Raw genomic sequence first — 13,390 nt, 5'->3', positions numbered from 1 at the left:
TTCATGAAGCGTAGGCCGCCGCCACGCATGCGGGCACGTACGATTTCCCGGAGCCAAGGCGGCAGGCAGAGGGCAGCACAGGAGAAGAGTGGAAGAGACAAGATAGAGAGAGAGAGAAGGCACCCACAAGAGAGAGAGAGTGCGGGCTTGTGTTGCAGAAACTGCTTCATCTGTCTCATCACTGCTGGCTTGCTGGACAAACTTGGCAGCCAGCTAGTCAACATTCGTGGCATGCGAGCAAATGCATGTTTCTCAACGTTCGCCTGTGGGCATTTGATGTAGGGACGTATCATGATCGGAAGCCGCATGGTTTCATGCTAGGAGTGAAAGCAAGTGGTGCACAGGCTTAAAATGCAAAAACGTAAATATAACAATGAGATTCTTTCTGTCTGTAGGTATATGCGGCAGTAATTAATCATTAACATTCACCCACGCACCTTGATATGGCTACAATGGCAAGCAATGAAGATTTCTCAAAGACTTTGTAGTTGAAGAAAAATTCACCCTGGCACAAGGATTGAACCCAGGACCTCCACCTATCTGGGGCAGTCACTTTACCAATTACGCTCACCATGATGGCAGGGCAAGGCTTAATTTTTCTTCAACTAATAAGTTTCTGCCAAAAGCACTATTTCCTTTGTAGCTGTACAGCTGAGCTTGGATACACACCACTGAGTAACTACTTCCTTATTATGAATTCACTCTGCCTTGCCAAAGTCCCCTCAGCACACCGAACGCTCTGTGAATGTCTCCTGTCCCTTGCCTTAAATCTATGCAGCATATTCTCGCTCCTGGCACGAACACCTTGTAATGGACTCCAGCACAGGCTCTGTCCTAGTCCCAGAAAATTGATGGCTTCTACTGGAAGCCTTCTACATGTGTCCCTTATTAGCCTATGATTATAACCACACCTATACTTGGGGACAACAACTTTCTCTGGCAATGCAGCACAGGCTAGACAGGAAAGGCAAGGAGACAGGCCTATGTCCCCAAGGTAGTGATCTTATACCGTCTCTCCAAATTCTCCCCTTTCACCTATCCACACCCCTAGACCAAACAATGAACACCACCCCCCCCCTGCCCCCAAGGAATGGGGACAAAGGCCTGTCTCTTGCTCCTGGTGCATTGCTAAGAAAAGTTCTCCCCGAGTACAGAGAAGTGACTGTTGTTGACTCCACTAAACAGAGGGAAGCTGATACGGGCCGAGATGCTCCTTACCAATTGAGACAGCATGCATAGAAAGCAGATATTTGTAAAAATGCATGCCGTACTTCCCAATTAAATTGAAACGGGCTATTAAAAGCACACCTAGAGTCTGATGCTATTCCTAATTATAACAAACAGTGAGTGAATACGGACAAGACATTCACTGGCAGCTCTGCCCATGAATTTCTACTACTGTTACAGCCTTTAAGAGGACAAATTGAGGGTGGCTTGTTTCGATAGCGTACCGCATCCTCATCACAAGGACACCACTCTCCCCAAAAATGGAGCTTTTAAAAGCTATAAAAGGCAAAAAAAAACGAAGTACAGGTGGCGCCATCAGTGGCAAATTCTGCAATTAAACTGTGCGCATTAAAATCTATATTTAACGCGGACCTCAGAGTTGCTAAGCTACACTGCCATTCACCTAGGACGGGACGTGGGGATCAAACTACAAAAATGTCCAAGAAAAACTTGAATTTTAGAAAACAGCAGATTCAGAATCTAAATGGCTTTTTCAATCACACCCCAATAAATGTCGGCTGGAAACAGCCCCAAAGTGATCCCAAAAAATATTCTTGCGCCAATCGTGATAACTTAAGTATCGCATATGAAAGCTTGTTCTACTGCCATGAATTGCTCGTGCAACTTCAGTGCCAGTTTTCTGAAAGCGTATTTCGCGACCCAACTGCTCTGCTGGTAGCACGACAATTGATTGATTGATTTTCACGAGGTCTGTTGCTTTGTATTTCTTGATATTCTTTATGCAGTGACGTTTGAATTACTTTCTTCTTTTTTTTTTTTTACTCTGTAACAGTTTTGACGTGATGACAATGAGTGCATTATACAAACACAAGTATAATGCTCTGTGTAGAAAAAAAAATCGATAAAAGAATTTGCCGAATGTTATTGCATGAACCATTCCTGTAGCTAAAAGTTAAGAATGACTCTAGGCTCCTATTACGTTTTGTTGTAACGCCAGTCTATCTGCAAGTTTGGTGTAGCAGTGAAGCACATAAAAATTTATAATGTCAAAACTATAGAGTGTATATGAGTGAAAATGCGTATTTAATCCTTTAGTGAATTTCCGAAAAACCAAATTTCATCCCTCTATGCCAAAACAAAAATTTTCACCACTGGGACACCCACGTCTCTCCTTAAAAACAGAAATTCAAAGCAAACATCATGACCTTTTCATCATGACCTCAAACGACCTTTTTGGTGCAGACGTTATAAGCTTGAATTGAGTGGCAGGAAAATTTTGAACTGGTAAATTTTCTGAGACATGAATGCACCTTTTCCTGCTGGTCAAACATCACCATAACCAGAAAAAGACACAGAAAATTTTTTTTATAGGGAATGATAACTGCATAGAGTTCTCCACAGTGTCCTTTTAAGGCTCCGCATCAACTGCGTGTGATACGAAGGACCACTGGGGATGAAATGGGAGTGGCGCTGCACCACAGAACTAGCACTTTCGCCATTTGTGCCACTGTGCACAGGACACCACTTTGCGGTGTGGCAAACGACGCATTCTGCATCACAAAATAGCTGTCGCTAAATCCCGCATTAAAACAGGCGTGCTAACCGGTGGCGACTTTTTTTTTAGTGAGCGACACTGCTACGGATGACACGAGGCCTTTTTCAATTAGCACAAATCAGGCAAGTGTGGTGACCATGTACGATGTTATGGCACAAAAAAATAAAATAAAATAAAATGAGCCGGCAAGAATGCTGCATCTGTGAAAAACTTCTGCGTAAACGAGACGCTTATCTCTGAGACCAGAGACTGGACCGATCTGCATTAGCACCGCAGAAGCTGGCATTTGTTTTATCCCCTGCGCAGCACTTAAGAAGGTTAAGTATTGCCCTCTGCTAGCTGTCAAGTTTGTCACGACTTTTCGCCCGCTGCCATTTTTCCCTCGAGACTGCATTTTGGAACTTTGTCTGTGTTGCCAGTGTGCTGTTGGAATGCCAGGCCAAAGGTTAGACAGTGTGTAAAAAAGGCATGGCTGTGTTTAACGTGGTGCCGTGCTACAGATAACCCTGGCTGTCGTCAGTTGAACTACGCCGAAGCAGATCATGGAGCCAGCGTATCGTCCCCAGTCCTAGACAGGGCAGCACGTAAGAGTGACGTCATCAATTCACTTGAAGGTGTTCAGTTTTATACTACAAAAAAATGGCATGAAGGAATGGCACACTAAAGGGGAGAGGTCACATGGAACTGGCTCATGGTGGCTGACTGTAAGAGGGGGACACTGGTCTTAGACCTATTTTCCTTATTTTTAGTCCAATCGTAATAAAACTGTACCACCTTGCTCAGTTCTTTTATACAATTTCAACTCTGAAATTATCTTTTTCAAAAATTAGTTACTTCCTAAGATAATTAATTTTAATCAGTCATTCATTAGTACCTCCGTGCAAAAAAAACTGCTCTATAAAAAATAATTTTTAATCCATGGCTACATAGTATTGCGAGTGTAATAATCAAAACCAATTTTTCATTTTACCCTCATTAATAATTTTACAGCACTTGGAATATCAATATTCAAGGTGTGAATGTAATGCATCGATAAACTTTGCGAAATTATAAATTTTTAAGTGCGATTGAGCAAATCTGCTTCGATTATTGCACACACTGTGCCTTCAGCTTCCCTTAGCAAACAAGATGACATCTCTGTCTGTCCTAGATGTTGAGATATCGACATACTAAGACAGCCAGGTGTCAAAAATTGTCACGCCATTAAATTTTCTGCTCCTGCATAAATTCAGCCCACACGATGATCTGAATTTAATATTGGGGTCAAAATGCTGATTTCTTGAAGGGAAAAATTGGTACAGTTCGAAAGTAATAGGTGTCGATTCCACAAATGTCATTTTTTGAAAATCAATTTTTTGGTCAATTTTGGTCTCAAAGACCAGTGTCCCCCCTTAATTACAATGTTACAAATACAATTCCAGTAAAAAGAAGGGCCAAATTAAACCGTCGAAAACAGAACTGGAACCAAATGAAAAATGACTGCAACCATGTGGGTTATAATAGGTTCCAACTGTGTACAACTGCGTTTCTGATAGTTTCAATGGGTCTTTTCTGAATGGGTGAGGGTTGTTTAAAATGAAACCAAAGATTTTAACAGTCCACCAACTAACAACTGCGACTCACTGCAGACCTAGCTCCATCTATAAGTGAGTGTAAGGCATTTATGTTGGCAATCAACCCTGCTTAATATGTCGCCAAAGTACAACCATTGAGATGAAAGTATGTACAGTAAGCTCTATGTAACTTGAATTCAAAGGAGACCAAAAATTTGGTGGGGGTGCACCTAATATGCGAGTGCACCTATTATGCGAGTAAATACAGCATTATATTTATGAAACCTTCATTTGCACTTTAAACAAAACTTCACGAATGCTTCCCTCATGCTTCTTGTTAGGCTGTCAGATCACACTGATGTATTTTGCTCGATAAGACAAGTCGAATCTGTCAGCTATAATTGAGATACGGGAATGGGAGATATGAGAAGTCGAACGGTGAAAGCTAGCTCTAGCTGTGATATAAGAAAAATGGCTGAGGCTTAGCTAAGGTTAAGCCTTGTCACATGCGAAGCATATTGATGGCTAGGCTTGGTAATACATGGCTTTCCTTGGTTGAATACTTGGTCATTTTAATACAACCACTAGAAGTCTTCGTCGTGGGGGAAGACAACGGCATGGCTACAGCGAAACGCCGACTAACCCCGAGACGCGCGTTGGGTGAGCGCCTGGATTGCCACGGAAGCCGCGTCCGCCTGCCCGGTGGAGCGAGCGTTTCACCTACACCGAGTGTGAACGCGCGTTTGAAATGCGCGGGAATGCCGCTCGAGGACATTCCGGCGTCTGTGCGATGGCATCGTTTTCCCTCTCCCAGCGCGTGACGGCGATCTGTCGTGGCGTCATCATGTCACGTGGTTGGTCGCGTACAGCTCCGAGCGACGGCGCGAGGGGGGGGACCTGTTTCTCATCTGTCATGATGTCATCGTGTCACGTGGTTGGACGCATACAGCCACGGTGACGGCGTGGGGCATAGCTCTAGCAATATGCTTCGCATAAAACACTTGTGCGAGACAATCTAATACCGTTGCATGCGCATCCCAATGACCTTTCTTCGACAGCATGGGAAGGCACTAATGCATTGCTTCAAGAGGCTCAGTAACAGATGAAAGTGTGAACTGACGTCTCTTGAAGACCACCGCTTTAATAAACTTTTCATTGCTGGACCCTCCATCCACAGCCTTTGCCAACACAAAACATGCAATGTCAGCACGTGATCCTGATAGTTGTCAGCTGCAACCTACTGTGGTTCGCTTTCATCAACATCATCAGCCTGACTATGCCCACTGCAGGGCAAAGGCCTCTCCCATGTCTCTCCAATTAACCGTGTCCTTCGCCAGTTGCAACCACCGTATCCCCACAAACTTCTTTATCTCCTCTGCCCACCTAACTTTCTGCCGTCCCCAGCTACGCTTGCCTCTTCGAATCCACTCCGTTACCCTTAAGGACCAGTGGTTATCTTGCCTTCGCATTACATGCCCTGCCCAAGCCCATTTCTTCCTCTTGATTTCGACTGGGATGTCATTAACCAGCGTTTGTTCCCTCGTTCACTCCGCCCTTTTCCGATCTCTTAACGTTACACCTGTCATTTTTCTTTCCATAACTCGCTGTGTTGTCCTTAACTTAAGCTGAGCCCTCTTTGTTAGCGTCCACGATTCTGCCCCATAGGTGAGTACCGGTAAGATACAGCTGTTGCATACTTTTCTCTTGAGGGATAATGGTAAACTGCCCCTTTCATGATCTGAGAGAACCTGCCATATGCGCTCCACCCCATTCTTCTAGTTATTTCCCTCTCATGATATGGATAAGCGGCCACGATGAATCACATAAAATTCCCCTGCGCAGGTACTGTTCCCAAACAAACATGCCCACAGCAAAACCTCATGCTAGTCCAAAGAGAAAGCAGGCGAGAGGTCCACAGCAGAGCACTCACTCTTGCGGTTCGACGGAACAGTCCGAGAGGGCTCCTGCGTTTCGATGGAAGCGAACTTCTTCTTGAGCAGCGGCACCACATTGCCCATGGGCTGCGCCACGATTAGCGTCAGCACTCCCTCCGCCTGCTTCAGCAGCTGCGCCACCTGCATTGCTGAATGGCTGCTCCGAGCATTGAACAAGAACTTGACAACCACATCATATGTCACCACTGCTATCAGCACGCAAAGCAGGGAACAGTGTTTGACCAAATGTTTTTTAGGGGAAACCCCCAAGGTGGAGTAGATTTGAGAAAGCTGTATAGCTTTCCTGTGTAGCCGTATGGCTGCGCTCGGGTGGACGTCAATGAGTAATTACTCCCTTATTACAAATCTACTCCACCTTGGGGGTTTCCCCTAAAAAACATTTGGTCAAACACTGTCCCCACTTCGAGTTATTGATCAATTCGCTCTCGCCCTACCATAAGCTTGCCGTCCCGGTTAGCTCAATTGGTAGAGCGACTGCTCCGGTGAAGCGGTGGTCCCGGGTTCGATCCCCGGACCAGGACGAATTTTTCTTTAACTACGAAGTTTCTGAGAAAGCTGTATAGCTTTCCTTTGTAGCCGTATGGCTGCGCTCGGGTGGACGTCAATGAGTAATTACTCCCTTATTACAAATCTACTCCACCTTGGGGGTTTCCCCTAAAAAACATTTGGTCGAAGACTGTTCCCACTTCGAGTTATTGATCAATTCGCTCTCGTCCTACCATAAGCTTGCCATCCCGGTTAGCTCAATTGGTAGAGCGACTGCTCCGGTGAAGCGGTGGTCCCGGGTTCGATCCCCGGACCAAGACGAATGTTTCTTTAACTACGAAGTTTCTGAGAAAGCTGTATAGCTTTCCTTTGTAGCCGTATGGCTGCGCTCGGGTGGACGTCAATGAGTAATTACTCCCTTATTACAAAGCAGGGAACTAGTAGGTGGATCTCAAAACTTTGAAGTCGGCATGCAATGATGGCGCATAGGATTAGCAGTTAGCAGATAGGGCTGTATCATTTGCGACTAATAGGAATAAAAGTGAGGCAAGATATTACAGGGCGAAACCAGAGTTAGGAAACATATGTTTTCATCTTCAGGGCTAGCACAATCTCTGCCAATACTTGGAAATGTATGAAGAAAATAATAGCGCTTGCCGTTTGAAAACTTTCAAGGTATCTGTGCCATCTGTTCTCACTGCGCGAAACACACCAGGTTAGAAAAATCCTTTGCTCTTTGGAACTCTGATATCGTTTCACATACTTAAATGAACTGAAAAGAATAACAGGCACTGCTTGTAATGACCTATACAACACTGTCGTGCGACTCACAGTTCAAGGGATGTAAGTTACAGCCTTAAATGTTTTCATGTTCGCTTGTGGATGAAACCAGAAGACTTGTCTTTTGGTCTGTCAATTCCATTGTGTAGTTGACAAGAAGAATTCGGAGAAACTTCTCAGAAATGAGGTGATCAAAGCGTTTGGTGTGACTACTGTCGACACCTTCCGGGCAGCACTGGAGGGGTGAATCTTCTAGATGTTGTTCAATGATTAGTTCCAAGGCTTCGAGAATTTTTGATCGATAGAGATACTCGACTGCCTTTTCAAAAAAAGCGCCGATTTCTAGGAGAGCCAGAAACTCCGGCTTTGGATAGTGAGGTTCATCATTATCTTGAGTACGCCGAAGTTTATACAGGGGACTGTTGTGTTGTTCATCGCTGCAAGCACGCAAGCAAGGCGCAGGAAAAAATGCTTTGTTCTCTCGGTTCCTGCTCAGGCCGTAAGGAGGGAGCCAGAAAGCGCACGCGTCAAGACCGGCCATTATTCAGCTTACCTCTAAAGGTCGTATTTTCATAGTTTTACACAGGAAAGATGTAGCATATAGTGCCAAATTCAACAAGAATGACAAAAAGCACAATCCAATATGACACATTAAATGAACTGTGCAAAGTCGTAAGTCCACATAACATACGACAATGAGAGCAACAAATTAACAGGTGCAGCAGTCTAAAAAGTGCAAGAAAACCGAAAAGAACAAGGAACTGAGTTTCTAAATGCAATACCAAAATTAGAAGGTACAAAAACACACCAATAATATAGAAATGAAATGAACAAACACAGGACAGTTTATACTTATAAAGCTATTTAAATCCAGCAACGTTCCTCACACACAGTTCAGATTAGTAAACACATGCAGGAACACAAATACGACTAAGAAAGAAGTAACAAACGAAATGAATTTAAATATCACTGAATATTAAATTGTGAAATTTGGATGCACTGGTTAAGTGGCAATGTGCGATGGTAATCTGCTTCCTTAGATGATACGGTGAGGCATAAATGGGCAAGGAAAGGAAGATGAACAACAGATGGTGCACTGAACTTTGTGCGGCTGGCCGAAGATGACTGAAAAAAAAATGGTGATGGAGTAATGAATTGTACAGTATTGATGTTTAAGTGTTAGCGTTAGTCATGAAGGTTTACAGCAATAAGAAAAGTCTTCTAATACAGGTTTTTTAAATCTAGTGACATTGGATGTGAGCAGTCTCAAAAAATAAAATGTGCAGCACAGTTATTCACGGTGAGGTGGGCTTGGTGTGGATTCCAAATGACAAATGCGCACTCAAATTGTAGGCGAATTAGGGCGACTTAAGCAAGTTTCTTCAAATATGAAGGTTTCCTGCTTGAGGTTTTGTTCTGCGAGGCCAATTCAGTGGTTAGCGTAAGTGGATACAGAAGCTCTTACAAGTACAAGTGAACCTAGTAACAAACACCAACACAGTGAATTACCAGGCTAAAAGCAAGGCTTGCTGTATTGGTCCATTCTGTATTGGTTCAGTTTCTGTAAAAAAAAAATTGAGCTGCAAAATATGACATGATACAACTTAAAGTGAAAGTTTTCTGTCTCTGTGTAGCCCAAAACAAGTTTCCGAGCACAAGAAATCTTGAAACACAATCATGAAAATTTGAATTGTCTGTTCCAGAATTATGTCCCAATATCCGCCAAGTGGAATCTATGGGACAAAAGCTTGTGAGCAAGGCATGCTGCCTAATAAGGGTGACTTAGCAATGCCTATTAGCTTCTTATGAAATATGCAAAATTTTGGCTCTCTAGGCGTAATGATTCTCAAGAAAAATTGGGGCATATGCACCCACTGCCCTGTGAAAGCACCCGAAAAAGTGGGTCTTAGGCGTCCCACTGACCACTGAAGGAAAGCGGCTTCATGAAAAAAAAAAAGCATTTTTAACATCTGATGTGAAGTGTAAACATACAACAAATGAGAGAACATACAAAACCCTACTTTCTATGACAAAATAGTCAAGACATGTTCATGCAGCATCCACTTGCTACCGACATGCCCTGGCTTCGACAGAATGGCTCAGCAAAATCAGATGTTCGAAAAACAGTGCTGTCATAATTATAATCTTCACAAGAAAGGACACACAGAAAGTGGAATCAGTGAAAACGGATGCTTGACAAGACAGAGGAGGCACACACGTACTCAACGCCACTGGTGTTGTGTGTGTGTGCTTCCTCTGCGCTGTCCAGGATCCATTTTCGTTCCTTTCACCTTCTGTGCATTCTGAACCAACTACAGTGACATACAACTCAAGAACGAAGCGGCAGATGCCACTCAAAGGAGATCCTCGAGCCAATGGCGTTGTTCAATTTTCATGACACAACGGTTAATCCGATTAAGCCGTGGTTAATCCCCTTTAATCTGTCACCCTCCACGATTTCACACTAGCGGGTCAAAGGGAGTTAACCACGACGCCATGAGAATTGATCGATGCTATTGACTGGGGACCATAGCCCAGCATTTCATGCTCTTGGACGCACTGTGACAACGTGCGATTGTATTTAACTTCAAGCCTCTGCTTTTCTGGCACCGAGTCGATCTGTGATTGAGAAGAGTTGTTAAATGGCAGTCGTGCGCATTCTAGGGTCGGCACCACGCAAACCCTCGAAGCCTCCTTCGGGGTCTTTTTCTGCTTCGAACCTGGCGAACATTATAACAGTGCACGAGACGGGCTCCGACAGGTGCGACTCTTGCTTAACAGAATGCATAAAGCTACTTCATCTCAGCTGGCCATGTTTATTTATGAAAAAAAGGAAATGAGTGAAACACATTGAACAGTGTCCACCGCTGCGACTTTGAGTTTCTTAAAACTGCCGGTCAGATTAGAAAATCGCAAATGTCGTCTCAACAATATCAGGGTCACGAGTCCTTTGAACCAAAAATAAAGGAATATGGAGGCCATGAATACAGAACAAGAAAACGTTGCTGTTCATATGCTGCAGAAATAGAGTAACGCTGAAATTGAATCTTTAACCGGCACAGCACAGGCTTTAGATGCGGGGAAAGCTACAAGAAATAGCTTTGTGGGAAATAACAAGCGCCGACCAATCATTTGCCACAAACAAAAAACAAAAAGAGCCGTTTCGGCTCCACTACGGGAGCCTTGTTCATAATAGCCTTCTTCCCAGGAGCCTTGTTCAAAGAAATAGCTTTATACTCGGTGCTAAAGGTCTCCGCAGCCCGTGATTTACATTGCATCCGGCCCAACTCGCCGTTAGTTCGGTCAGGACACGAACAGTCTGCTAATGACAGACCCGGCCTAGACTAGCCCAGTGCTCATTCAGTCGGCCCGTACAGGTCCGTTTGCTTTGACAAAACTTCACTCTTGAAAGGAAATATAGAGAGAAACATAACGCAGTAAACAAACACCTGCATAGCAGCTGCAAAAGTTGTTTGAAAAAAAAAAGCGCAACCATGGACTCAAACCAACGATGAGTGCCTACTCAAGCTGGGCACAACTGAAGAAATCAGCTAGCGAAGTGAGCACTGCTTGCCATCCTTTTTAGTGGCTCATCAGGCAACACTTATTTCTAAACACAACGGATTTAGAGCAAGCGTAACCTGTTCCCCTCATAAGCACACAAGGATTCTTATACAGCTTCATAGCGGACTATGAGCGCATTGTCAAGGACTTCGGTTTTGATGCAGCTAGCAAGCCAGGGGTGCAGCAGATAAACATCGTTTTTCTTCGAGGTGCACACAGCTTAACTTACGTGGCGAGGAGACTTCGTACAGCAGTGAGAAATATAAAATATCATTCTGACATACGGAGAACGCCCCCCTATGAGCTGGGCTGGCAGCTTTAAAAAGTCCAACTGAAACCAGCCCTCTTTATATCAGAGGAATTCGCAGCCTCAAGGACCACACCCACAGGGGTCACACAAAGGTTGTCCGAAAACACAAAGTGCCTTCAATTAATCAGCTTTTCGTAGGTCCCAAACGCAGGCGATAATACGATTCTACACAAATGGCAAAGCATCCCCCGTTCGACAATGCGGCACACAAAAGAACTGTGTGCAAATCCATGGGGCACTATGCAGGGTTTGTAGCCAGGTAGCAGCAAGGTAAGGGCCTTTTCCTATGGGACGCTTTAGAGCCTTCTCGCGTCAAGTGTCTGATTCACTCCCTGCAGTCACCCAGGCTTCTGCTGATGGCGACCGCTTTGTCGGTACTTCACGTTGCAGAAATTCTGGAAATCAGGAAATTCTGCTCCCAGCAGTGGGGCCACTGGAGGAGCGCTGACATTACAGCGTGTAAAAAATGACGAGGGCAGAGGGAAAGGCGTGATGACACTTAAGTTCAAATTTTCACTACAGATAACTCAGCTTCTACAAAGCACATTTAAAAAAGTGTTGCTGGACAATATTCATAGAGCGGAGTACTTCAACATGCCAGGCATACCACGATCTTATTAGAGCGCCTTGAAAAGTAGAACGCGATAGCATTATCCGGACGCCGCCGCTTATCGTCAGCTACTAGTGGGCACTTTCCAAAACGAGAATATATTGGTCACTGGACTACTCATGCACACTTGCATGCTTGCACCGTCACGCTCACTAGCCCTGCCGTCGTCATCCAGCAAAATACCCCACTACGCAAATAAGCATAGCACAGCGTCGTTCCACGAAATCCCTCACTTTGTAAACAGCCGCACCACAACACAGTCTGGCCACACCTGTATCACCCGTTCTGAGACGTCGAACTGGCGGCCAGCCATCTTGAATGTAGCCAAGAACGAGCGCCGGACACTTACCGGACCCGGAGCACAAATGACGATAGACGAAACACTACATTAAAAACCGGTAAAATGTTGCCAGCAGCGGTCAAATGTGCGAGCGGCATCAGCTTTTCTATCAGCTGCCGAAACACTCCCCAGAATCACTGCCGTTCCGAGTGACAGCACAACTTTTTTCCCTCCATGAACTGTGCAGCCACGATTGGAACAGCCACCCATCCATCAACCATCGACACTCCCTAATGCCGTGTGCGAAGTTGAAAGTAAAAAAAGAAGAGAACTGAATGCCACTCGGCAGCGTCGTGGAGCAAACATAAAATTGCAACCACGCTATAGCATTCCCGATATCTCGTTTGTGTTGCTTTTATTTATTAATGATGCCCAGCTTTGGTTTTGATTCTAAGCCGACCTCCCACTTTGTATTTTCAAATGAAGAAAGAAAACATCGACCTAAAATCGCGCAAACACAGTATGTGTCCCGCTGTCCCACAAAAGGGTCAAGCGTACTGGATCTAAAAAAAACAAAATGCTTGCGTTCACACCTTACCGATAACAATGAAAAAAAAAGAAAACAGGTTTTGGAGAGACGTGCTAGGTTTTGTTTTGGTTTAGGTCGCTCTCAGACATATCTCCACTACATTTGAGACAGAGTTAATCCGCGATTTGTATTTGTTTCTAAATGATCTGTGTATTATAGCGCCATCTTTCAGCCCACAAATTTCAAATCACTATAAATAAAGCGATCAGTTAGCAAATGTCAATGTTAAGTCTGTAATGTGCTTTTGCTGCCATCACGTGTAAAGGCAGTTGCTTCACCAAGATGCCGATAGCTTCAGCTTTCTGCAGTCACTCCATCCTTGTGCTTTGTATGGATGAAAACAAATATTTATTGATTTGGTCACAAATGCTTCAAACTACTACAACACACAATTACTACTGACAGAGCACTCAAAAGCAGCAAGCAAACCATTTGCGAATCAACCAGCATACGAAAAAAGCTGATGTAGTATTGTAGCCCGAAGTTGAGAGTGTGAAAGAATCCCGTTTGGGTTGGGGGG

At 44.3% G+C, this 13,390-nt stretch overlaps 1 protein-coding gene across 1 annotated transcript in view; it reads right to left on the bottom strand.

Moving 5' to 3' along the window:
* The window catches only part of LOC149366394 (inaD-like protein), a 33,733-nt gene extending 27,224 nt beyond the window's left edge, over positions 1-6,509 (bottom strand). Inside the window, exon 1 of the mRNA XM_089550480.1 lies at positions 6,227-6,509. Coding sequence (XP_089406606.1) covers positions 6,227-6,377 — 151 coding nt within the window. The 5' untranslated portion in view covers positions 6,378-6,509. The remainder of the gene's footprint in view (positions 1-6,226) is intronic.
* Between the last annotated feature and the right edge of the window lie 6,881 nt (positions 6,510-13,390).

The sequence above is a fragment of the Amblyomma mixtum genome, chromosome 1, assembly GCF_055824585.1.
Source record: "Amblyomma mixtum isolate Tamu chromosome 1, ASM5582458v1, whole genome shotgun sequence".
Lineage (NCBI taxonomy): Eukaryota > Metazoa > Arthropoda > Arachnida > Ixodida > Ixodidae > Amblyomma > Amblyomma mixtum.
Note: the sequence above shows the minus strand (reverse complement) of the source record. Positions and strands in the feature narration are given on the sequence as shown.